At 50.8% G+C, this 27,412-nt stretch overlaps 1 protein-coding gene across 3 annotated transcripts in view; it reads left to right on the top strand.

Moving 5' to 3' along the window:
* Nucleotides 1-27,412, top strand: part of HOOK3 (hook microtubule tethering protein 3) — a 1,014,571-nt gene that overhangs the window by 959,736 nt on the left and 27,423 nt on the right. For all 3 annotated transcript variants that reach the window (XM_078676339.1, XM_078676338.1, XM_078676340.1), the window contains one exon: nucleotides 14,766-14,837. In XM_078676339.1, coding sequence (XP_078532465.1) covers nucleotides 14,766-14,837 — 72 coding nt within the window. The remainder of the gene's footprint in view (nucleotides 1-14,765; nucleotides 14,838-27,412) is intronic.

Genomic DNA, 27,412 nt, shown 5'->3' with positions numbered 1-27,412 from the left:
CTTCAAGTTTTCTTGTTGTTACAGTACAGTTCATTGGGGGTATGAGCTTGACAGGTCGGTAAATATTGTCCCCCAGACCCTCCTTTAAAAGTTATATTCCCGGTGAACAGGGGTTAACTTGGTGTGCAACTCCCTTGGCCTGACGTGGAAGTGGTGGTCTCTGACTGACTTTGGCGCAAGCCCTGGTCAGCCAGGGATCCCATTTCTAACACAGACCTAGAACAAAATAATCAAAATTGCGAGGTTATATTTTGGCATGCATTAATAGTGACCCATCCATCCGCTCATGGAACCTCATTCCCACACCAACTACAAGTAAGTTTTCTGAGGAATTTCTTATTAAGCTTTCTTGTCTCATGATTTATTTTCCTCAATATTTTCACGTTCGTTTTTTTCTTTTGCAACCACATTGACTCCGTAAAGGTTTTGATGTCTCCTGTTGTCCCAGTAAAAGAGCTACTGGATTTCATTAAATAGGCAATGTGGAAATTCACAGTTCCATTGTCCAATGAGTTCTCTAACTTGTATAATGTTCCTTTTCATCAATCCAACCTCTTGACATATCACTGATTTTTCTGTAGTCCTTTCTTCATGAACTTGTTCATCCTTTTGTATAATACAGTTAAGAATTATTGAGTGATCTGTTGACTGAAACCCTAGCACCAGAGTGGTTGGAAGAAAGGGACCAACTGTCTTTGTAGTGCAACAGGCCACAGGCTTTGCAAATGGTGCTTTTTTATGGTTTAAATCTTTTATTGAGTTTTCACAGAAAGCAAGACAATATGGCCATTTCCTGGTAAACATGCGGAGGAAGGCAAATGTCAATGCAAACGAGATGAAGACAATCGATATCCACCGGTTCGGGACAACAATGCGGACCGCATAGATCATTATAAACAGTTCAGTGTGTCGTGCCCCCCCCTTGTCCACCTAACAAACGAGAAAAGGGCTATGACAATCTAAAAAAAACCAAAAAAGGTGGGGAGCACGAGATAAGTATTAGTGCTTGCGGTGTTGTGTGCCTTTGGTTGCCTTCAACTCCAGGATTAGGGTGTCTGCTAGCCTGAGAAGGCGCAAGTATCTGGGACAGCTTAGCTCCCTGAACTCCCTCGTTAGCAGCGTCAAGAAGGGGCGCCACAATTCAGGGAACTCGCTACCCCGTCCGGCCTGTACCAGGGACAGCTTCTCCATGCCAAGCACCATCCATAACCTGTGCAACCAGCCTGTGTGGGGGGGGAGCCTGTTGGGATCTCCAATGCGCTAAGATATTTTGTGTGGCTGCCCCCAATGCAATCGCTATGAGGCGGCCCCTCCGGGACTTCAGGGGGTACATCAGGGTGTTGGACAGCCCCAGCAAGATGTAAGCAGGGAGCCTGGGGAGTTGGGTATCTAGATGAGAGTCTGTCGTTTATTATCTTATCCCAATACTCTTGTATGCGGTCACAGCTCCAGAGTAAGTGTTCCAATGTACCCAGTGCCCGGCACCCTCTCCAGCAGTGGTCGCTAATGTGGGGATCAGCGTGAGGAAGGCATTCGGGCGTGAGGTACCAATAGGTGGCCACCTTGGTCAGGGTTTCCATTAGCCCGGAGTGATAGGCTGAGTGTCTTGCCCTGTGGTATATACCCCTCCATTCTATGTGTGTGAGTGTCCTGCCAAGCTCCCGCTCCCACTGACATCTGCCTGCGTTATATGTGTGTATGTTCGTGAGGAGGAGGTGTTGGTACAGGTCCGAAATCAATTTCTTCTCGGAGGTTCGGGTAACTAGCCATTTCTCGTAGGGGGTAAGGAGCCGTTGCGCTCCGGGTTTGATGTCAGGGTGAAGTGCCCAATGGCGAACTTGTAGATAAGCTAGTCTGTACTCCTCTGGGATGCTGTAATCCTCTTTCAGCTGTGGAAAAGAGAGGATTCCCTCCAAATTGAACAGGTGCCCAAGCGCCCTGCAGGGAGAGCGGCGCCAGCATGCGAACGCCTTGGAGTCAAGGCCCGGAGTGAAGTCGGGGTTATCAAAGAGCGGTGTTAGAGGTGAGGGGAAGGAAGACAATTCGTGCTTGGTCGCGACACGATCCCACATCTCCATAACCGTGTCTGTGACGTGAGAGGCGTATAGATTAGGCGGCCTGTGGCGCCTGGGGAGAAAGGGGATCCCCTGTAGGGGCTTACCTGCCACCGCCTGGTCCTGAAAGAGCCAGTGTTTGCTGGACTCTAGCTGATACCATTCCACCAGGCTCCGGAGTTGCGCCACGTAAAAGTAGAGCTGAAGGTCTGGGGCCCCTACGCCGCCGTGGTCCGGCGGGAGGACTGCAATGCTTTTCTTAAAGCGCAGTCGACGGCGTTGCCATATGTAGCGTGCCAGCTCGGACTGCATCTGTGGAATCCAGCCCCGTGGTGGTCGCAGGGGGAGGGTTTGGAACAGGTAAAGAATCTGTGGCAGCAGGGTCATCTTAGTTGCAGCTATCCTCCCCAGCCAGGAGAGGGGGCGTCGTGTCCATCTCCTGAGTACCTCACGGAGCTGTGTGCGGAGTCTAGCATAGTTCGCTTCTACTGTAGCTGGAATAGTGGGACCCAGGAGGACTCCCAAATAAGGGACTGTGGAGCTGGACCACTGCACGTCGTGCTCCTCCCGCACTCTGGAGAAGGTATCAGGCAATAGAGAGATATTTAGGGCAATCGATTTCTCCGTATTGATTTTGAACCCAGAGGCAAGGGCAAAGGCATTAAGTTCGATAAAAAGCGCCCGTAACGATTGGACCGGTTCGGTAAGGGAGAGCAGAACGTCGTCCGCATAGAGACTGATCTTGTGGTTGTCACCTTCAAACTTAATGCCCTTGATGAGGGCGTGTTGCCTGATCCGCTGCGCCAGCGGTTCCATGTAGAAGGCAAAAAGAATGGGGGATAGGGGGCACCCCTGCCTGGTCTCCCTTCCAATCGGGAATCGCGAGGAAGTGTGTCCGTTGACGCGGACCGCAGCGTTAGGTTGTCTGTAGCAGTTCAAAATGCGGGTGCAGAGGACCTCTCCGAGGCCAAAATGTCCGAGAACCTGTTCCAAGTAGGGCCAGGGTACCCTATCAAACGCTTTTTCAGCGTCGATCGTGAGTAGCATACAATCTGGGCGTGTACGGGACCCTGCTTCAATGAGGTGGAGGACACGCCTGGTGTTGTCACTGGTCTGGCGCTGGGGTATAAAACCGTCCTGGTCCGTTTCCACCAGCTGTTGCATGTAGGGGGCCAGTCTGCTCGCCAACATGCCCGTGTAGAGTTTAAAGTCAATATTCAGAAGCGAGATCGGGCGGTACGATCCACAACGGGTCGAGTCTCTGCCTGGTTTTGGGATGACCGAGATGGACGCCTCGAGGAGCACCGCCGGGATCGCGCCTGGCTGCTCAAAGGAATTGAAAAGGTCCCGCAGGAGGGGGGCCACCTGATGGCAGAATATCTTGTAAAAGCTGGCCGGGTAGCCATCTAGGCCCGGAGATTTCCCAAGTTTCAGGCGGGAGATCGCCGATATCACCTATTCCAGGCCAATGGGCCTGTCTAGGAAGTCGGCCTGCGCCGAAGTCAGGGTTGGGAGACATGCCCCTTGCAAGTAGGTCTGACCTGTTTGGAGGTCAAGGGTGTCCCCAGTGTAGAGGGATTTGTAGAAGTCCCCGAAGGCCTCCACTATCGCCGCGTCCTAATCAACCAGATCACCCCCCCCCGGTCTGTATGGCCTGCACCCCTTGTCGTTGACGCTGCTCCCAGAGTCTGCTCGCCAAGAGCCGACCACAGCGATCCCCTCCGGAGTAATACGCCTTTTTAAGGCGTAAAGCTGCATGCTGGTCCAAGGCGGCCAGCAGTTTCCTCTCAGTGCACAGCTGCCGCCAAGCCCGTGCCGCCCCCGTGCGCTGGTGCATTTGCTCCAGTTCCGACACTCGTCGTGTGATTTCGGCCCTCTTCTGCGCTCTCTCCCTATTATTGGCCACGGCTATAGAGATGAACTCACCGCGCAGGACCGCCTTCAAGGCCGTCCACTGGGTGGCCCGCGAGGTGTCCGTATTGTTATTGTGGGCCAAAAATTGTGTGATGGCGGTTTTAATGCGCTCTACTGTAGAGGGGGTATGGAGAAGGGCCTCTCTGAGGCGCCAGTGCAGTCTCAGAGCTGGCGTTGCGGGCAAGAGGAACGTGGCCACCACCGGAGAGTGGTCAGAGAGCGAGACTCACTGGATGACCAACAACTTTCTCCAGCTGAATGCCGGTAAAACAGAGATTCTGCTGTTGGGGAAGAATACGGCCTTGTGGAACGAGCATTGGTAGCCTCCCTCTTTGGGTCTGATGCCTGTTCCTAAGGCTTCAGTGAAAAACTTGGGTGTCTGGATGGATTCCTCACTGGGCCTCCAGACCCACACCAAGAGAGTGGCTGCGACTTGTGTAGGCCTTTTAAGGAGTCTCCGCCCCATCTTGGGCTTCTTTGAACCCGCTATGCGTCAGCTTGTGGTTCAAGCTATCATCTTGTCACGCTTAGACTATGCCAGCGTTTTACTGTTAGGGGCCAACAAAACTGAAGTAGCCCGTTTTCAGAGAGTTCAGAACTCGGCTGCAAGGACCCTGGTTGGTCTTCCCCGGAGATGTTCTGCCAGAACTACGATTAAAAAATTGCACTGGCTCCCAGTGGAATCTCGCATTAAATTTAAGGCACTTTGTCTGGCATTCAAAATTCTCAAGCTTCAGGGCCCGGCCATTTTGCGCCCTCTCTTGGCTCCTTATGTCCCGCAACGCAATCTACGCTCCCTTGGTCAGCACCTTGCAATTATCCCCAGGAGCAGGCTCTGCCGTATGGGTGGACGCTCTTTTCGGGTGCTGGGAGCCAGGCTCTGGAATTCCCTTCCGGTTGCCATCCGCGGTACTGAGAATCTGCTTGCTTTTCGTAAAGCTGTGAAGACCTTCCTGTTCTCCTCTTCTTAGGGCTTCGTGCCCTGTTTGGCCCGCTCCATCTATACCACATTTATTGATCGCTAGCGCCGGGACGCCTCTTTGCTGGGGCAGCTGTCGCGCTCATACAAACTAATAACATAACATAACATATCTACCTCCTACGCTTGCGCTACCAGTGGAGAGATGCATAATAAATAGTCCAACCTAGCATATGACTTGTGGGCCCCAGAGTGGTAGGTGTATGCTGTGCTGTGTGGGTGGATATGCCTCCACAGGTCAGTAAGGCCAAGATCTTGGAGTTAGGCTTGTCTGGCATGGAGAGGGCCCCAACCTGACCCCACCGTTGACATGAGCGATCCGCTGTGTTATGAAAGACTAAGATAAGATCGCCCCCCAGTAGGAGCCGGCACTCTGTGTCTGCAGTGGCTGCCGCTAGTGCTGTCCTGAGAAACGTTTCCTGTCCCTCATTAGGTGCATAGATTGAACCCACTATTAGTGTCTGACCTGCTATGAGAAAGCTGTGTACCAACAATCTCCCCTTAAGTTCTGCTTCCCGTTGTAAGACTTTGCCAGTGAACGACCTGGAAACCAATATCGCTACCCCTGCCACTTTCTTGGAGGATGATGAAAAAAGTTGTGTAGGAAAGGCCCGGGATTTAAGTTGGTGCTGATCTTTGGGCAGGAGGTGTGTCTCCTGTAGGAGGCAAATGTCGGCGGCTGAGTGCTCTAAAAGGGACAGAACCGTCCAGCGCTTAATAGGGTTGTTGAGGCCCCTCACATTCAGGGAGAGAACCTTAAGTTTAGTGTGAGGCATCGGTCACCGGGCTAGCTTCCAGAGCTGTGTATGATATACAAAAAGCAAAAAGGGGAGAACAAAAGGCAACTGAAACAGGTGGCCAAGGGGAACCCCCCTGCAACAACCAACCCCCCAACCCACATCCCGAAAACTGGCCCCAACTACCCCCCACCCTCCGATGCCTCCCCCCACCCCGCAACCCCCAGTCGAGCCCCAACCAACCCCCCCTCCCCCCCCTAATCCCAACTAGAAATCCCTTAGAACGAACCATAGTCCCAGGCCTATCAGAACAGAGTTCAGGCCTGTGGAATCACAACGTGTGGGAGTGTGTGGCAGTGGCGACCCCGCTGGCCCCCACCCCTTCCCCCGCCCTCTGACGCATGAAGCAATGTAGGCAAATCCCCGGACTAGAGTGCCTCAGGGTGGGGCTGTGGTGTCCTTGACCACCTCCTGTATGGCTGCAGCCTGTTCCTGGGCCACGGTCGTTGGGTCAGGTTTAAGGTCCACTTTAGGGCGGTGACGCCTCCGCACTTTTTGCCATCCATTGAAGGGACGCTGTGAGGGCCCATCCTGCGATTGTCGTGGCGAGGCCTCCTCCGGCTGGTCATTGCCCGCTAAATCAAGTCCCAGGAGAACACATGTATCACGGAGGGAACGAAGCTGGTGCAGCACCCCCTTCGATTTGAAGATTAGTCGAAAAGGGTGACCCCAGGAGAAGGGCACCCCATTGTCTCGCAGAAAGGTCGTGACCACCCGGAAGGACTTCCTCTTCTGGAGGGTGATGGCCGAGAGGTCCTGGAAGAGGGCCACAGGGTTACCCTGGAAATGGAGCAGTTGTTTTTGGCAGGCTTCCTGCAGGATCCCCTCCTTCAGAGGGAAGTCCGGAAGGAAGGCGAGTATATCCGACGGGGGGGGCAGGTGCACCTCTTGGCAGGCCAACTCTATGGGCACGATCAATGCGGTTGACAAAGTCCGTCGGTTCACCCAGCACCTCCCGAAAGAGCTCCTGGAGGTAGCAAGTGACACTATTGCCCTCTGTGTTTAAAGGCACTCCAGGACCCGTATGTTGTTCCTCCGGGAGCGGTTCTCCAGGTCTTCTGCATGCGCCTGGAGGTCCACCTGTTGCTCCTGGAGGCGGACGACCTCCTGTTGTAGTAGTGCTATGTCCTCGCCACGGGCCAGGCCCACCTCTTCCACCGAGGCCACCCGCTCGCCCAGGCCGTCGATATCCCTACGCAGCTCGCGTTGTTCCCCCGCCAGATCCTGTTTTAGAGTCTGGAAATCGTCCCTCAGCGTGTTGAACAGGGATTCCTGAAAGGCCTTTGTGATGGGGGCCCCGCCATCGTCTTGACTTGAGGTGTTGGTCACTGCCGCGGGGGAGGGCGGGTTCTGAGTTTTGTCCCCCTTGGTGGTGTTCTTGACCAGCAGGTCAGTGATGGTGCGGCCTCCCCTGCGGTTCGTGTTAGCCATGATGCCTTTGTAGTAAGGGCGCTGCAAAGGAGGGCGGTGTGATGCCCGCAGGGTAGGGCAGTGTATCAGGCGCAGATGCCCAGTCCCGCCCGGCCCAGGCGGCGACTGCTCCGATGCTGGGCCTCTCCGGTACCTCTGTGTCCCTCCTCCCTCGGCGAGCGCACTCCTGATCCGCAGATGTGGCAAACTGTCGGGGCTGCCCGCCCCGCTTTTCCTCCCGTGGATGCCCTGGCTCCCACGGAGATCGCCTCCGCCACCCCAATTGCGTCGGCGACGAGGGCCTAGAGGCCTTCCAGCCGGGCACCTCCGCGCCTCCTGTGCCCCTCCTCACCTGCCGGTCTTGAGCGTCAGTGTTGGGCAGCCACACAGATGATCGAGCGCTCCCCCGCTTGGTAGATGCCGGCCCTCTGCTTCCACCACCGGTCGGGCTTGGCTAGGCCTCAAACCAGGGCCTCAAGCTGTACCGAGGCCAAGGGACCCCCAGCTGGTCGGTGTGCTACCAGGGCTGGCGCCCTCAGGACCAGGCGACTACTTGCCGTAGAATGTGCTGTACGGGCCGCTGCCAGAGTGGTAGCCGCCGCTAGTCCCCACCATGTGGTGTAGGCCCGACGCCGGGGCCTCGATTTTGCTGCCGCTCGCCGGGCATCCCTAGCTCTGGCCGCCCTCTTCGCGGATCGGCCCAGCGCTGTTGCCGAGGCTGCCCAACAGTGTCCAGCGGGTCGGCGTGCTACCAGGGCCGGCACACCTTGGTCCAGAAGAATACGTGCTGTGGAGTGCGCCGTAAGGCCCCCGCCAGAGTGGGAGCCGCCGCCAGTCCCACCATGCGGTGTAGGCCCGAAGCCGGGCGTCCCCAGGTCCGGCCGCCGACTCCGCGGGTCAGCCGGTGCTGTCTCCAAATTCGCCTAGCAGCGTCGGGTCTCTGCTATGGTGCTTTTTATTTTTAGAGCAAATTACCTATCCATGCCCCTCTAGATTGTTGTTTTTTTTCTGCCTTATTAATTAAAAATTATTTTAATTAATGAAAAACAAAAAAACAATAACATCAGGTGAAATAGTATTGCGAGGGTCAATTTGTTGTTTGTACAGAATCTCACAGAACAATACATACATGATTGGGATCATGGGGAATCCTGCACTTCTGCTTCTACCTGCCGCACCGGTGGTGTACATATCTCACCACGATGATTATTCCATGCCCCCAGCTCTTCCCCCATCTCTCCGGGCAACCCCTGGCCACATGCACTGCCCTCTCCCTAAACATGCACCAGTCCAAATCCTCCGCCCACTTGTAAATTCCGGGTGGCTGGCTGGCTCCCCACAACTGAGCAATATTTCGTTTCGCCACCATGCACGCCAGTGTCACCCATTTTTTCAAATGCACTTTTAAATCTGTGGGTTCCCACACATTCAGTAGACATCTCCTCCCCCAATACTTCTTTCATCTCGTCATGTACCCTCGTCCAGAAGCCTTGTATTTCAATACAGTGCCAAATAATATGCATGAAAGTGCCAAGTTCTCTACAACCTCTTCTACACTCACCGCTCGCCCCATATGCACTAATCGAGGCCCTGTAATATACGATCTGTGTAGGATCTTTAGCTGTACCAATCTAAGCCTCATCTGGATCGCAACCACTTTAGGGGAGGAAACTGCCTCTACCCAATCTTCATCGTCCAACTCCAACCCGTCTGCCCCCCACATAGCTCTAATACGTCCCAGTGGATCTTCCATATTGTGTACAAGCTTTTTATATATTAAGGAGATAGTCTTCTCCGGGATGTGTCCATCTAGCACTCAATCCTCAAGAGGAGAAGCCTCCGGAAGCGTGGTATCTTTAGGTAAGTGAGTTAGAAGGGCATGCCTAATCTGTCGATACCAGTAATGCTCATTATCATGCAGACTGTACTGTTGTTTGAGAAAGTCAATTGTATGCACTTTGTCTCATCCCCATACATCCTTAATCTGGCTTATCCCAATGAGATCCCATTTGTCAAATCCTTTAGACGTACACAAGCTCCCGAGCTTCTCAGAGCTGAACATGGGGGTGGCCAACTTCAACCTACCCTCCCATCCCAAACATCTGTTAGCACCGTGCCACACATGCACTACATGCGATGTCGGGCCCGCCAGCAGGAACCTACCGGGCCTGGCATACAAGGCCCTGATGATATCCCCACCCGGTGCCTGTCCGCGGTCCATCGCATAGCCTGGGTCCCCAGGGGGGCCATAAACAATATGATTCACCGCTGCAAGTTGCGAGGCCCAATAGTATTTCCATAAATCTGCCCCCATCGTACCATGGGAGGGTTAATTTAACAAAAGCTATACGGGGTCTACCTTCCCAAAGGAGCTGCCTCGGAAATGACTCTATCTCCTTAAAATAGGATGCTGGTATTGGGTCTATTGTATTCTGAAGTGCGTATAAAAACCGAGGCAAAGCCATCATCTTAAATAGCACCGTCCTCCCCAGCAATGATAGTGGAAGAGCTTTCCAGCGCTCCACATCATTTTTAAAACTGCTCTGGGGAGGGCCCAGATTGTTAGCGTATTACAACATAGGGTCTAGTGTTATGTATATCCCTAGATATTTAAATCCCACCGGCTCAATCTTTAAAGGGCATGGCAGCGTAACAACCGGCGGCTCTCCCGCTAAAACGAATAGTACCGACTTCAACCAATTGACAGCAAACTCGGAGTATCTGCTAAATATGGCCAGCACATCTAGGAAATTAATCAAGGACACCCTAAGGTTGGTGAGGTACAGCAGGATATCATCCGCATATAGCGAAATGTAATCCTCCTACTCCTGCGTCCACCGTAAGCCACCTATAGACCGATCCCATCTGACCCACGCCGCCAGAGGCTCCAGTGCCAGAGCAAAAAGAAGCGGAGACAGAGGGCATCCCTGTCTCGTGCCTCTCCCAGGAGAAAAGTCAGCCGATTTACAGTTATTTACAGCCACCCTGGCCAAAGGATTGGCATACAATAATCGCACCCATCCAATAAACTCCGAACCAAAGCCCAACTTAGCCAAAACCTCAAACAAATTGGTCCATTCGACCCTGTCAAACGCCATGGTGGCATCTAAGGACACCAGGACCGCCGTCTCCAATCTCTGTTGGGAACCGCCCAGGATCCCATGTAGCCTCTGCAGGTTCAGAGCTGTGTTCCGACGTGGCATGAAGCCGTTTTGATCGGGGTGTATCAAGGTTATGATGACCTTGACCAACCTGGTGGCGAGCAACTTCGCTAAAATCTTAGGCTCAGCATTGAGCAGCGAAATGGCCCTGTATGAGGAACATAATGTCTTAGGTTTGCCTGCCTTGTGGATAACCGCAATATTTGCCACCCGCTGGTCGTATGGAAGCTGACCTATTTCCTTACTCTCCAAGAACATAGCTCGGATATACGGAGCGATTTTATGAGCATTCAATTTGTACAATTCTATTGGTATCCCATTGGGGCCCGTCGCCTTCCCAGATTTTATATCTCTAATCACATGCGCGACTTTGTTTTCAGTAAAAGGGGAGTCTAAATACTTCCTACCATATTCCGATAATCCCGGCATGCAAATATCCTTGATCATTTCACTATTCTCCGCCTCCGTAAACCCACCGACCGTGGTGTACACCCCTTCGTAGTACTCAGAAAATTCATCTGCCACTGCCTGCCGATCTGTAATTCTGTCAGATCCTAGCCCCTTTAGCTCTGGCACTAACCTAGAAGCCCATTCCGCATGCTCCAGCCAAGCAATCAGCATACCAGCCTTGTCCCCATGCTCATAAATTCGGCTCTGTATGGCATTATTCTGGACAATGGCTCTCTCCCTGGCAAAGCATTTGTATTCATCTTGTCTTAACTTCAATAAATGAAGGTCTTCCTGAGCGGCAGATCTAGCCACCCTTTCCTCTAATCTTTTCACATCGGCCTCTACTCTAACCACCTCCACCTGGTTTTTCCTCTTCCTGCCTGCCACCAAGGATAGGATCTCACCCCTCACCACGACCTTGTATGCCTCCCACAAAGACTGCGCTGAATCGACAGTACCCACATTTTCCAGGAAATAGCATTCCGAAACCCGGAGAACCTCCTTTTTGGTAGTGGGATCCTTCAAATGCCACGCACTAATCGGAGCTACCCTGCCCACTGCTGGCTGTCCGAGCTCAATCTGTAACCACATCGGGGAATGATCCGAGATGCCCCTGCCAAGGTACCGTGCCTTTCTAACTGTAGCAGCAATAGCTGCCGGTATCAATATGTAATCTAACCTAGACATACTATTATGCGCGTCGGAAACGTGAGTAAAATGTGTCTGTGTCGGATTACGTAACCGCCAGCTATCAACCAACCCCAACGTTTCCAGGAAGTCCGGGAGCCACCTCTGCGACGGCCTGTGCGGTCGTGCCGGAAATCTATCAATCCCCCCGTCAAGTACTGCATTGAAATCACCCCCCAACACCAGGGGGCCATGGGCAATGTCAGAAAAACGGCCCTCAGGTCTCGGAAAGTAGGCCAGGTGGTACGTAAATTGACAAAAAGGTAACCATCTTCCCCCCCAACTGCCCCGAAACTCCAACATATCTGCCTCTTTGATCCGACCATGTAGCCTAAATCGCTAAAGGGAAGGAGTTCTTTGTCAGAATACCAACTCCCCTGGACCCCGTTGTAAACCCAGCATGCGCCACCTATTTATACCCCCCTTTATGGAGGGCCATGCATCGATTACCGAAAAGGTGTGTCTCCTGCAATAATACGACTTCCTGGGAGTGCCTTCTAACCAGTTGATTCACCATCCCTCTCTTAATCCTGTCACCCAGGCCATTTACATTCCAGCTCAGTACCCTTATCCCCGATCCCTTACTAGCATGCGACATTTAACCCACACCACTAGCGTCCTGCTGCAACATTGTCACCTGATGTAAATAAAAAACGAAAAAATTCACAAAAAACAAACAATGCAATTATTTCTACATAAAATAGAATAAAAAAAACGAAACCACAAAACCCAACCCCGTGTCCCCCCCCCCTCCTCCCTGCACCCCTGCACATGGTAAATGCCCATTCCGAACTCGCAGTGTGCCTCTCGCCCCATACTTCCCCAAACAATTAACTAAAAGTAGTAACAGGGAAGAAACCAAAACCCAGTCCCTCCCCCAGCCTCCAGGGTAGTCAATTGTGCCCTATGTTTACAGTTATTTTATTTACAACAACGGGAATGGTTACGTTCTTGCCCCAACATTCGAGCCTCTCTGCCAGTATCCATAAGTCCCTGGACACAGTTTTACTGTTCAAGTCTCTCCTCCTCAGATCTGGACTCGTGTTCTGCACCGCCACCCGTGGGCTTACTATCAATCCAGTCTGCTGCCACCGCTGGATTATCGAAGAACGAGGTCCTCCCTTCTATTTCTCCTCGCAAGTGAGCCGGATACATCATCGCATAACGCAGCCCCCTATCTCTTAACTTCCTCTTCACTGGAAGGAAACTTTCTCTGTTTCTGAACTGTCTGGGTGGAATCCGGGAAGAAGGAAAGCGTTGTGTTCTCATATCGTAGTGGGGTCCCCACCCTCGCCGCCTGCAGGGTGGCATCGTGGTCATGTAAATTAAACACTCTGACAATCATTGGTCGAGGGTGCGCCCCGGGTCTAGGTCTTCACCCCAGCACTCTGTGGGCCCTCTGTATAGTGAAGTAGTTGCTAAGACCTTTCGACTTGAGATGGTTTAGGATGATATCTTCTACGAATAGATCCAGTATCAGACCTTCGGATTTCTTGGGCACTCCCAGAATGCAAACGTTGTTGTGCCTGGCTCTCCCTTCGTAATCATCCAGCTTCCGGTCCGTGGCTTCTCGTGACGTCTTCAGGGCGCATACCTCCCACTGCAGTTCCGCTACATCATCCATCAGGCTTGCCGTCTTGATGTCTCTTGACTTGACCTTCTCGTTAGCCTTTGTAAGATCTGCCGGAATCAAATTCACCTCTATAGTGACTGCATCCAGCTTATTATCCAAGGATTCCATTTTGCCACCAAGTGAAGAACTACATTGATTGCCGCCATAACGTCCGTCAGAGTTGGCTCAGTCAGAGCGTCCGGTGTGTATCCCCCTACAGACTGGACCTTTCTGGGCTCCGCCGGGGATCCCTTGGGCATCGCGTAGCGATCTAGTTTGTTAGATTGCATGTTTTGCCCCCTTCGAGGCCCTGGGCGCCGGCTTGTCCGAGTCAGGTTTCGTCGCCATCGCCACGCTCTCCTCTCTCGCACGGAAGGCCGCAAATCTCAACTGGGTACCCCGCCACAGAAATCAGCAATGATCCAGTGCTCTGAGGCTCAGAGTGTAGCACGCGGACGCCGCAGTCACCTTATTCAGTAGCCTTTCCTCCATGCGCTGAAACGTCCGGGCAGCAGGCAACACTGACCACAATTCTCATTTGGTTATACACCATAGGTAAGGTCCAAGAACTCCTCTGAAACCGCCAACAACCGCCAGCATGATAGCAGTGTGCTTGCCAATGTTTCTCCCTTTAGCAAGAGCCACAGACGCCACAGTCCGCCCTCAAATCTGGCCATTGGGCTCCCAAGTCCGTCGGACCGGTCCTCACTACCGCCTTCTCTTGCCGGTGTTCACAGGTGACACTACCAGGTCCTGTTTCTGCCGGGCACCACTTCACAAAGTCCATGGGGTGCGCCGCATCTACCAGTCCAGGCAGGCCCTCAGCGGGCAGAGAGTGTAATCACTGGCGCCCGCCGCAGGGTGCCCGACCCGACACTCTCTCTGCAGATTCAGCGCGAATCTCCAAAATCCTCACTCCCAGGGGCCCCATTGCTAACCCTCCAATATCCCGTAAACCTGGGGGCAGGCTGGCGTCCGACAACGTCCGGTGGATCGCGTTGCGATCAAAGACCCATCCAAGCAGCAGGGGGCGCGGGCCACTCGCGGGGCCGGACCGGCAACGTCCGGTTGCCGGCCCTGTTGTTAATCACTTGCAGGCGGGGTCGCGAAACACCAGAGACCCGGCCCGCCAACAAGCAGGCCTCACACCTTGCGAGCAGCTTTTCCCCGGATTGCCACACCGGAGCGAGACGCGAACCGACACTTAATTCTCAGCGAGGGGCACAGAATGGTTACCAGGATGGGTCAGGAGGCGGCTCGGGTCTCGGGAGCTAAGAGCTCGCGCGGCCAACTCGGACGCGCGCGTGGCTCCTCCCCCAACATTGCTTTTTTGCTCCTTACAGAATGATTAGTTTACAAGAGTGTTTGTTGTGCTCCTTTGTTAGGAAATATTTTACTACAGAGTATGTTGCATCACTTAAGTAATGTGTTACTTCTGAACAGTGATACTGCATTTCCTTATATGGCTCTTTTTGCCCCAATGACTAATTTGAAGACCTAATCTGGCAAATATTTTTTTGAACATTTGTAGGTTACTTTCAAATTGCATTCTTCCATATGTTTTAGGAACAAAATACTGCACAGTACGCCACAGTGTAATACCATAAAAACTAAACAGGTCAAACATATATTGATGTTATCATGCATGTCTCTTTTTAGGCAATTTCTGAATATATTTTACACCTTTATTTTAATTTTTAGAAAGAGTGTGAGAAAACAAAGGTCCAGAGAGAACAGGAAGAGAAGTTAATAGTGTCGGCCTGGTACAATATGGTAAGATTTTTAATTTTTAATTATTATTTCTAGTTCTTTTGATCTAACTCAGAAACTGTTCCTCGCCGTTCCATGGAATATTGTTCCATACAAGAATAATGTGTTTATATTATTGCTAAATTATTTTTAGGCACATTTTGTGGAATTTTCCAAAATAAATCATATTTGGCATAGCAGTAGAGATCACTAAGCACATTAGCCTTCCACTGTGCAGTCAAAGGGCTCGAAATATTCAATCCCAATGCTTTTGTCAGCACAAAAAATGGAAAAAGCATGGTGTATATTTGACCCATTGTTGGAGGTAGTTATATTGTTTTTGCATATTAAAAGCAAGGGTTTGATAATATATTGAGTTGCACAGCCCATTTGCTTTGACATAAAAAAATCAGTGAATGCGCTGTGAGGAATACCCAGAATCATTTTATTTTTAAATAGAGACATCATTCAGCTAATATTGTCTGTATATTAATTTATGGGACCACGTTTGATTCAGATGCAAAAGTATATTTTGGGCCAAGTAGTGGAGGCTTTATGGAAGGACTCTGTTAGACTGATGTCAGAGACTTACGCTCCTTAAAAGGTGGAACTGTGCATGACTTAGCCAAAGAGCAGGCTTTCTCCTCTGTTAATGATGAGCTTTAGAATGTAGGTGATGCAAACAAATGAATTTGATGGACTTAGATTTGAAGGAAACATGAATACAAATGATGTCTTGTATTAAGGAGTCAGAATAATATTCTGTCTTCTCCAAGTGGAAGTTGTAATAAAGTTGTAATAAAATGAATGTAAACTAGAAATAATGACTCCAACTGGTATCACAGTTTGTGTAAAATGGATTCATGGCATCTTTTTTAAAGAAATTTTGTAATGTGTTAGCTTTTGTCTGTTGAAGGATCACAGCTGAGACAGTTATGATGTGTTTTTTTAGAACAAACTTTATCTGCATTTTAGTCATGTACAACCATACATTGCAGTGTTCATGACATTGAGTTGAGCTTTATCGTAAATAGGCAAATTTGATAAGTTATAGAGAAAGAAAAGGGAACATAAAAGCACAGCGTTAATTTCCAATTGTACCATTCCTTTTTGGCTACACAAAGAGGAAAAGAAAACCTATACCATTGTATAATATGCAGGTTTTAAATATTTGTATTCTATGTGTATTACTAACAAACTATTAACTCCCTCCCACGCTTCCCTACTCTCCCACCCCCCTCACCCCCCCCCCCCCCGGTAGTCCCATGTGAATTACAGAGTATGAGTGTTGTTCAGGGCCTCTCACATTTGGTCCACCCTTGCTCTGATCATTGCGACATTTGGTCTACAGAAAGCATCTCACCTGATGGGGGGGGCCTGGGTGCTGGACACTGACGTCGTTGTGACACTACCTGGTGCTCCCTACATTGGAAGATTGATAGACTCCCTGGGCACCGCAAGCCACTGTGAGCACTAGTGTGAATTATAGCCGCCCTAGGACATCAGCACGCGAGCGGTGCCTCTCCTTTCGTGTTGATGCGCTCTGGAGGGGGTGAGGATGCCCCGGGGGCTATCCCCAAGGATAACCCTGTTACAGCAATGTGGGGCAGGGCGGGGGCGTCTGCCCCGGCCGAGATGGGCCCGCCGCCTGGAGGGGATTCGCCGCCGGTGATGCATGCGTTTATGGCCGAGTTAAAGTTGGAGATCTGCTCCCTGCGTTCTGAGGTGCACTCCTGTGTCCGAGAACTCCGCAAGGAAATGACGGACCTGGGCGAACGGTTCGACGGACTGGAGAAGACTGTCGACGCCCGCACGGAAGATCAGGAGCAACTCTGGCAAAGCTTGGCCACCTTGGAGGAACAACACATAGAACTGCAACCTCAGCAGGAGGACCTGGAGAACCGGAGCCGCTGGAACAACCTCCGAATTCGGGGGTTCCTCTTGGAGCAGACGGGAAGGACATCCTGACATATGTGGCTCAACTCCTCCATGAGGTGTGGGGCAACAACGACGCCTCTCTGCCGACCCTGGACCGGACCCATCGGGTGTGTGGGCCCGCAGGGAGGCCGGGAGTGCTCCCGGACATCCTCACCAGAGTCCACTTCTTCACCAAAAAAGAGGCCATTCTTAAGGCGGCGCGAAATAAGCAGGACCTCACATATGACGGGCAGAAGATCCAGATCTTCCAGGACCTGGCTCCCAACACTCTGAGGAGACGGCGTGCCTTCAAGTTGGTAACGGATAAGCTGCGAACCCTGGACATTTCTTATCAATGGGGACACCCGTTTGCTCTCATTTTTGAGTGGGAATCCAAGCGGAGGGTTCTGCGGTCCTACAGAGAAGCGGCTCAACTACTCCGGCTCCCGACTACGCAGCCTGCCAGCCCCACCCGTCCAACGCCTCTGACGCGGGTCCTTGCTAAACCCTCTTTGTCCGCTGTACGCCGCCGCCGCTCCCCTCCACTAGACGAGCGCTCATCCTCGTAGACCAAACAGGACATTATAGCACACATTAGGTCCCTGGAGGGGGACGCAGTGGGAGCTACTCAGCGTTCATCAATCCCTTGACAATGACACCATGCTGCCATGCTGGACTGTGCTGCCTGTTCCAGGAACCACCGCTCTCACCACTGGGGTGGGGACTGTGTTAATGCCCACACATTGCTCTGGATACCTGAATGCAGCTTAGGTGGTGCCGGAGCTCTTTGCATGGATGACTCTGAACGCAGCTGCAGGCTTACCCCAACTGTTCTTGTGAGAGTGACATCTCTGAACTATCCAAACCTCGTTATGTAGGATGTCCCTGGAACAGGACGCAGTGGCCAGGTTGGCCGTTGTTGGTTTATTCTCTGTTTTCTCTCTTCTCTCCATTCTCACGTTTCTACTCTACCTTCTCTTTACTACTAGGTATGGCGGGCGGGTGGTATTGCAGTTGCAGCGCATCTCCCGGGCGGTTCGACATATGCCCTTCCGCGCATTTACCCCTACCCTGAGCTCGCCAATTCTGGAGACACTTGCCCCTTATCAATGGGCCACTGGTCACATTCGGTATCTGGGTCTGCAGTTGAATCCCTCCCTGGACACGTGGTCCCAGGTGAATTGGAGTGAATGTAGGAGGGCTGTTCCCAGGGAACTGAGGGGATGGAAGCGATACTCCCCCAAATTTTATATTTATTCCAATGCCTCCCCACTCCTATCCCACAGGATCAGATACAGGGCTTCCAACGCGAATTCACCACATTTATATGGGGCGGGCATAGACCGCGGTTCTCTCACAAGATTCCCATGCTACTGCGGGACAGAGGGGGACTGGCCTGTCCCAAACTCATGGATTACTACTGGGCCTCCCATCTCGGCTTTGCGACGGAATGGACAACAACTGAGAGTGAAAAGGTCTGGCTACACATGGATAGAATGGTAACTATGCGTACCATTTGGGACCTCACATGGCTCCATCGAGCGGCAGGCTGCAGAAGCCCCTATATAGCGGTGCCCACTAAAACGGTCCTGTATATCTGGGAAAGGCTGGCGGTGCGCAGAGGTCTTACGACATTCCCCTCTCCGCATACACCCATGAAAGGGAATCCATTATTCCCTCCGGCCTATCGCACGCAAGCTTTTGCTGAGTGGGCGCAAGGGGGGTGCAGAGTGATTGGGGATCTATATGAGGGAGGCACTCTCAAAACATTAGCTCGGTGTAGAGGAGTTTCGTCTTCGAGTGGAGGCGGGACTACAGTATGCACAGTTGCGGCATTGGGTCTCCTCGACAGAGCTGCAACAGGCGGCTACCCGCCCATTCACTCCCTTTGAGCGGCTGGTCCGCTCCTTTGATGAATCGAAGGGCCTGGTACCTCGGATCTATCTGATCCTGCAACACCCCCTGGAAATGCCTTCCCACCCATAACCACGTCAATGGCAGTTGACGTCCACCACGGAAATCACACCTCCACAGTGGAATCGCCTATGGCGTGATATCCCCAAGGTCTATCGCAGCATCCCACAGCGAGAGAATGAATATAAAATCATGACGCAATGGTACTATACGATATAAAATCATGACGCAATGGTATTATACGCCCACACAACTACATAAGATGTTCCCTGCGGCTTCTCCCCTGTGTTGGAGGTGTTCGACTGCGTCTGGAGAGTTCATACACATTTGGTGGGCCTGCCCACTCTTGACCTTGTTCTGGAAGGAGGTGCTCAGCCATATTAAAGGGGTGTTGGGATTCCCCCTGCCTGAAGCCACAAGCACAATTCTTTTGGGCATCAAACCTGCCAGCCTGAAGGCACTCACCCGCAGTGATTGGATTCTAGCGCTTCATATGCTCGGAGCTGCTAAGCAGCTTATAGCGTTATACTGGAAGAAAGCAGAGGCCCCTCCAATTGCTGCTTGGTATGTGCGCTTATGGCATGTCATAACTATGGAACTCTACAGAGCGGCTGCAAGCGCGAGACACTCGTTTTAAAGCTGTCTGGCAACCTCTGATTAAATACCTTTGCGCGATAGTGCATGCGTGTTACATGCCCACTAAGCTTAGAGCGCTGCAATTTTTTCAAGATGCTATACTCCCACCTGCCCCAGACAGATTGCTCCCACAAGCAGACCATCTAGAAGCGTAACCCCCCCCCCCTTCATGGGTAACAAGGCCTGTATTCTTTCCTCCTGCCCACACATACCACTCTTCTTCTGACTCCTACCTACTTCTTTTCTCGCCTACTTACTCTTCCTTCAACCTCTCTAGATCTTTGTTTGTCTTTCTGGGGCCTCTAGGTCCTGAACTCAAGTTCTGGTTCCTCAGAGGTTTTGTAAATTCCTGCTCCACCTCGAGATAGCACAATATAATGCACTACGTGGCCGGCCCCACAGGGGTTGTAGGCGACATGCTGTGTTAATACTCGCCCCTTGTGTAACAAGTGAAACATCTGAAAACGCGGCCGGCCCTGTATAGGGTTGTAGGCTTAACGCTGTGTACATTTAGACCTGTACTCTGTTCCCCTTTTTTTATTTTTTTTCCCTACAGTTGAAAATAAAATAGACTTTCAACAAAAAAAATTTTAAAAAATAAATGCGGTCATAATTCACGCTAATCAGGCTTTCCCTAACAGCGGTAAGCCACGGTATATCCCCACACTTGTCACATTTAAGGCAGTCATCTATAATTTCTCTTCTTAACGTTGTTGCTGGATTTTGCCAAACTGTTAGCCAAAATATGGCCGGGCGAGACCACATATAGACCTCAATATAGAGCAATGTTAACTCCTTGTGGCAAACAAAATGTGAGGAAGAAATTGACGCCCCCAAAGGTCTTCGGCAAAATCTATTTTCTTCTACCTGAATGCTACAACATTTTGTAAACCCCCAAACTTCAGCACCGTATGTTGCGGTGGGTATGCACTGTGTTTTATATATTTTCATTATAGATAACACTACCTCAGTTCTTTTAGGTTGCGGAAGGCACAAAATTGAGTTAGTGGCCTTTAAAAATGTACTCCTGCTGTGTGCCAAATAGGCTGCCCAGGAAGCATTATCTGAAAATACTAGCCCCAGACATGGGAAAGTGCAATTGCATAGCAAGCGTTCAGAACCTGAAGTAATTGTATTAATAAGGTGCTTTTTGGGGCCGCAGCCCATTAAAATTGATTTCTTAAAATTAGTACAAAGATCTCCGCTGGCCATAAAATCTTCAAAGCCCCTAACTAAAGTGTATAGTGCATTCAGAGTGTGGCCCAACAGGACCGCATGTCCGTGTATAGTAGGACGGGTAGTGTATTGCCATTATTCATCTGGACATCAGTAGTTCGTTCAGACAGTACGTTGTGTAAATCATTAATGTATAAAATAAATAGTTCAGACAATCCTATGGTATGTTCTATAAAGAATTTCAATACATACAAAGGAAAATAAAGTAAAAAACACAACATACAGAAAACACTTGAAATCTTCGTCCACCTGTCAACTGTCATTTAAACTCCTCCTCCTAACCTGCACACACCATACACATCGCCTACCATACAATGTATTTCATTTTGGTATCCATAGTATATATAGAGATAAACAATTGATTACAATGACAGGAGCACAGTACAAATTATCAGGGTAAATATGGAGTTATTCAGTACTTAGTATGTTTGAATAGGCAAAGTTTTGTTGAAAAACAAGCTCCTGAAGATCATTCAATTTTTTGGGCCCATCGATCCATCGTCCATGATTGTATGTTTTCACGTAAGTATCTCAGTCAGTCAATCAGTCAATTATCTTTATTTCACAGTATTTCTGCTACATATAGAGTGCACAGAGTAAAAAGAAAGGCATTAAAAACAATCTAAAATCAATTACATTAATAAAACATTACAATTGGATTCAAATACATTAAAAACAATGACTTGTTCCTTTAAAATTCCAAATAAATCTTGTAATATTTTACCCCTCGGAACCTGGAAAGATAGGGGTTATTAAGTGCTGAGTGGTGACTAAAATAATTACATTCACATCTTGAGTGGACTCAGGGTTCCCAAGCTAGGCAAGCTCTCCTCCATTTCATACAGGACCAAAGGAATGAAGCCAATGCAAAGCATATGGATCATTAATTTCTTTTAAAGTGCTGTGCGACATTGGCTAAAATGATACCGATGCAAAAGAGGCAGGATGTACCTTGAGCATTGTTCTTAATAAAACAACAAAAGAAGATTAAATGAAGATCATACTGCTCGGAACTACCATTACAAGGGCATGCTGTTAAATCGCTAAGCAAATACCTTTTCGGTGGGGAAAGCCATCGTCGGTGGGAAACCCATCATCAGGGGGATTAGATTAAGTCGGAACCTCGCCAAGATGAATCTATGTTGTAAATTCCATTACCCCTACATAAATACGATTAGTCCTCCTCCATAGTGGGCGAGGTCATTTGATATAACCTTACAGAAGATTTAAAATAGTTTTCTTCTTTTTTCTCGTATTCTGCTTTTAATGCAAAAATCTCATTTTAGAGAATTTCAAGCAGCTGCTTGGTTTTCTATGCAACTTGGCCAGACCTGGAGAAGTAAATATGTACTTTATATTCTGCAACCATACAATCTTATGTGCGTTATCCAGCGAAAAACAGGCCTTTATTATTGTTTGGGTTAGATTGGCCATTTTAGGATGGGAGCACGCCTAATACTATCCGACACATATAGTGAACCAAGTTTGAAATGGCAATTGTAATTCGAACAGGAGCGAGGAGGGGCCAATAACCTCTTAAGAAATCCATCCTCTAGCCTTTGCAGGGAGTCTGTTGCCACCATACCACAGAACCCTGCCCCAGAGGTAACAGCAGAAATAGTCTTCGCACTATATACCTTTTTTTATTGCCTCAATGGGTTTTGACCCCAACTTTTTGATATAATTAAAGATGCTGTCACATTTCTCTCCATTACAAGAGCCCTGTTGGCCACCATATTTAGCCAAGAGTGCTTTTTGTCAAACAAAACCCCTAAATAGGAGAAAGAGTCCACCATTTCCAGCCTTCTTTTCCCTATGTAGAAGGCTTGGAGTTTCTTAAAAGTGGATGCCCCTGTCACCAGTAGGAACATTTTTGATTTGTTTACTCTCAGATCCAGACTTTTCATAAAATCCTCATAGGCCGTTATAAGACTTTGTAATGCCACCCCTGTTATTACTATTAAACCACATCATCTGCATATGCCATTATTGGAAGTGGAACTGCATTAAAAGAGGGGACGTCTGGAGTAGAACCTATGACTGCGGCCTCTAACCCATTTGTATAGATTGAAAATAAAAAAAGGGGCAAGAATCAGCCTTGTCTAATGTCCCTTGAGATCTGAATAGGTCTTGTGCACTCCCCATTTTTTTCATTACTGACACATGCAGTGGCTTGTGAGTACATTTGGCAGATAAAATTAATTATCGGATAGAGACTACTGGCCGCAGATTCCTTAACGTTGAATTATCCCCAGGCGCAAGACTGGATCCGTAAATTTTTCTTTGCTACAGCATCTCTGTGCGCCGGGGGCGGTACCATGTGACACTGCCCTGACGTCATCCGCGGGCGTGACATCAGCGAGGTCACATAAGCCCCACCCCGGCCCGCTGTCGTCAGTTTTTTCTCGTTTCCGCGTGCAACGTGGATCCGTATTGTGTCCTGGCCTGTTTTCAAGCCTTCTTTTCACGCTTTGCGTTAAGGAACAGTGTGCAAATGCCTTCGGGCTTCAAGACGTGTACTGATTGTGCACATCAGATGTCGGCGACGGACCCTCGCCCTATCTGTATGTGGTGTTTGGGCGAGCACCATGACTCTACGGACTACGAAGCTTGTCAGCACCTCAAACCAAAGTCCCGGCAGGAGCGCCGGATGAGATTGCTGTCGGCCCGCTTGTCCAGGTCGGTGTCGTCCCAGCGTCCGTCCCCTACCTCGGAAGCCAGGAACCGCCTATTCCGTCTGCGGCATCGCCCTGCGCCATGGCCCCAAGGGCGCCGCTCGCCAGCTGGTAGGTCCTGTAGCTTGTCTCCGAGGCCTTGTCCTCGTTCGGCGGTGGGTGCCGGTTCCCCTCAGGACGTGCGCCCAACTCTCCAGTCGCCACCCTACCCGCTGTTTCCTGGCCTTTGGGCGACTAGGGCCCAAATGAAAGCCTACGCTGCGGCTCTGCAGGCTTCTTTGGCCCCTCCTCTTCCGCCTGAGACGTCTGAGGATCCTTGCCTCACGCGGGGCATTCCCCAGCGTTGCCGGCGGCTTCCTCCCTGGCGCTGACGAGTTCGGCTTCAGGTTGTATGAGGGTGGTGTCGTAAGGGCGGGGTTCCCCTCTTCGGCCCACGGCGTCCCTGCCTCGCCGCAAATCCCTACGTGGATCCCTGTGGCGTCGCAGGAGATCGCCGGGGCTAGTCCCTGAGTCCCCCTTGGTCCTCTGTGCAGGCGGCTGCCTTGCCAGAGGTCGAGCCGGCGCCTTTTCCGAGCCGGAGTCTTTCCTCCCCGGCCCACACGGTGCCGCGGGTGAAGGCCGGGGCTTGGGGTCCTTTCCAGAGCCCGTCTCGATCCTCTATGCAGGCGGTTGCCTCGTGTGAGGTCGAACCGGTGCCTTTTTGGTGCCTTTCCTTAGCCGAACATGCTCCGACCCCGTCTCATTGTCCTAGGGAGCACGTGGTGGTGGTGGTAGACGCTGCGCCGCCTATGTCCTCACCGGCGCCGACTGGCGTCTCGCCGGCCCCGATAGTGCCGTGCCAGGGTCGGGTCCCCTACTCGTCTTCAGACGTTTCTTCCTCTACGGAGGTTGGTCAGCTCCTGGTCTCTTCTTCTCCGGAGACGGGCCGCCACGTCGTTGCTTTTTCACCGGCGTCTTCTAGGGAACTGAGGAGCTGCTTTCTCCCCCGCGGCATCCTACGCAGGCCAGTGTTGCCTTTGTTCAGGCTATTTCCACGGCCGCTGGCATTTTGCGAATGGGTGACCCCGTCACCCATTCCCTACGGATCATCTGTTCGAAGTTCTACACCAGGGCTCTGGTGGGCGGGAGCTGCTTCTTCCATTCGAAGCTTCGCTCCACAACTCTCTTGTGAGGGCTTGGGGGCTTCCTGCCACGGGTGATCCGGCGCCTCAGCCGCTCCTACACCGCAACCGTCCTGCTCCGCACGACCTGGTCTGCCTTTCATTCCACCCTTCTACTCAGTGCCCTCTTCTGCAGACTGCCTTTCCGTCCTTGCCTGTGTGGTTGGTTCCTCCGTCACGGTAGGCCCTATGGTTGGATTCATGGGGGCGTAATATCTTCACTTCCTCCAGTGCTGCTTTGCGAGCGCTTAACACACTTTGTATGTTGGCCAGGGCTACCTCCAGCTTGTGGGATTCTGCGGAGTCCCTTCTGTCTCCCAAGACGAGGCCCGAGCTGATTTACGGCACCATGTGTTGCATGGTCGGGAGTTGGCCACGTTTATTCTCCGTACGGCCTTGGATGTTGCTGATGCTCTGGGCCGTGCTATGGCCAGTTTTGTGACTCTCCGTCGCCATGCTCGGTTGCGGTATGGTGTTTTTCCTGAGAGCATTAGGGAGTGTCTGGTTGACCTGCCCTTTGATGGGGTTCTTTTGTTTAACACCGACGCAGACTCTGCCATTCAACATCTCCTTGCGGGGTTTCGTCCTCCTCCCCCAACGTGAGCTTGGCTTGTTGATCCTCCGGGGCTTGATGGGAGGCGTTATCCCACCTTCTTCCTGGAGTCTGGTGTTTTGATTGGCCCACCTTTATGTTCTGTGTGGTTTGCAGTGCCTTCGGGGACCCTAGGTTAGCCCTCTTTCCTGTTGGCTGCTGGTTCAACCCTTTTTGACAATTGTGTATTTTTTGGCTGATTGGTAAGCCATCTATGGTTCTGGCTACAAATCCTTATGTTCTTGTTCTCTGCTGCTGGATTTTTTTCGCGAAGAGTGGTTCCCATGTTGCCGTGTTTTATTGGGACGTGTCTAACCCTAAGTGGGGTACTTGTAGCTATTTAGGGAAAAAATCAAGTGAGTTAGAAAGAGCCTTTTGTTCTGCTGGAGCCTTGCGCGACTGCGTCTGTCTTCTCTCACCTGCCTTTCTTTTTTTGTTTTTTTTTAGTTTTTTTATAAGTATTTTTATTAATTTTCTTCTTACAGTGCAAATCAAACCATAAACAATCAAGGTAGTCATTACATTCAATCATGTGAGCAAGATACATTATAATGCCATCAGTCCCTTTTGTATATCTTTCGTTACAGAAAAACATGGCAGGCGAGACCAGATCCCACCTCCCAGCCTGTGTTGAATATGTCTCGGCCCCTCGTGTCTTCTCTTCCCTTGGTGAAAAGGCCCCTGTATGCTGCCTCACCCATGTAGTGCATGTCCGTCCACCTGGTATCGCTATCCTATCCCCGCATCCATACCATAATACGTCCTCCAATTCCCCCACACCTTTTGGAATTTTTTGGGGCATCCTCTAGCACTATACGTGACCCTCTCAGCGGCCATGTATAGGTCCATCCCTGATTTCCATTCCCCCATCTGTGGTGCCTGCGCTGACCCCCACCTCCTTGCGATGTCTCGCTTAGCGATAACCAGAGCCAGAGCCGCAAATATAAGGTGCGGACGGCTCAAGTCTACATCCCCGGATATACCCAGGAGGATTAATTTTGAGTCTAGTGGCAATGCCTCATTCAATACCTTCCCCAATTCCACCGTCACCATTTCCCAGTACTTCTGTATAGCAGGGCATTCCCACACCGTATGAGAAAAGTCCCCTTGTTTATGGCCACACCGTAAACAGTGGGGCTGGGCCTCCCTTCTTGTCCCCATGCAACATCCCCTGCAGGGGCCCTGTGTTTCTTCCTAACTGGGGAAGTTCTCTCACAGCCCCTCCTCCCCCCTGGGTATGGCTAGGGTATCTATTCTACGTAAAGGAATCTGAGGCTAGTAGTCTCTTTCAGATGTACGAGTTACTTACCTTCGGTAACGATGTATCTGGTAGAGACGATTCTAGCCGCAGATTCCTTCACGACTCACCCTTCCTCCCTGTTCTGCGAGGACCTTCACCTTGGTTTTCTGCGCTCGCCCCCTTCCGGGTGGCCTGTCTCCTGTGGGTGTCTTCTTTGCTTCCTCCCTGACTGCATGCTTCACTCTGTTTGATTGTTCCGCCAATTCCTTGCAGGTTAGGGCGCGGTTGGTCCATGTGTACTTTTGCATCTATTGCACCCTGGTTCTTTCCGGTGTGGGGGCCTACTTTTACTCTTCTTTCCTTTTGTTGCTTTGGGTTTCGGACTCCTCTGTGGTCCTCTGAGTTAGGATCTTTAACTATACCTCACAGCTAAAACTCCTACTAAGAGATACAGCCTTCCTTGATGGTGTTGTCTTGGGGGTAATTTGCCGTTACTCATCTATTCCAGACTTGTTGCCCTTCATTGTTGTGGTTGGTGATTGCAGACTCTTTGTGTCTGCTAGGATGTTTTTTTCACGTTTTTTCTGCCTCCAGGGAGGGTGTCACCTTCGATTTTAAGGTTGCTCTTCTGAGCGGTGCTCTGTTCTTTCCCTGCTATGGCTTTCAGTACCTTGGTGCCTAGCATTTTTCCAAATGGTACTGTTTCTTTCCCTTTGTTTCCCTTTTCTATTTTCACAATTTTTTCACACACTGTTCCCATGCTCTCCACAGTTTTGTTGTGATGGCTCCGCATTGTGGCGCGGAAAAGTTCTCCGAAGAAAACTGACATCAGCCCACCGGGGTGGGGCTTATGTGACCTCGCTGACATCATGCCACGGACGACGTCAGGGCGGAGTCACGTGGTACCGCCCCCGGCGCACAGAGATGCTGTGCTAAAGAAAATTTTCCAGATCCAGTCTCGCGCCTGGGGATAATTCTACGTTAAGGAATCTGCGGCTAGAATAGTCTCTACCAGATACATCGTTACCGAAGGTAAGTTACTCGTACATCGCTACATCTATACCCACCTCGTCCATTATTAGCCATAACTTAGGGTGGGTCACACATCAAATGCAGCTGATAAAGGCCATAAACATCTGCCCTTTCCCACCCATCATATATTTAGCGATTGTCAAACTAAAATTCAAACACTGATCAATCGTCCCCCTACCCCGTTGAAAGCCATACTG

The sequence above is a fragment of the Lissotriton helveticus genome, chromosome 2_1 (assembly GCF_964261635.1).
Source record: "Lissotriton helveticus chromosome 2_1, aLisHel1.1, whole genome shotgun sequence".
In the NCBI taxonomy this organism is placed as follows: Eukaryota; Metazoa; Chordata; class Amphibia; order Caudata; family Salamandridae; genus Lissotriton; species Lissotriton helveticus.
Note: the sequence above shows the minus strand (reverse complement) of the source record. Positions and strands in the feature narration are given on the sequence as shown.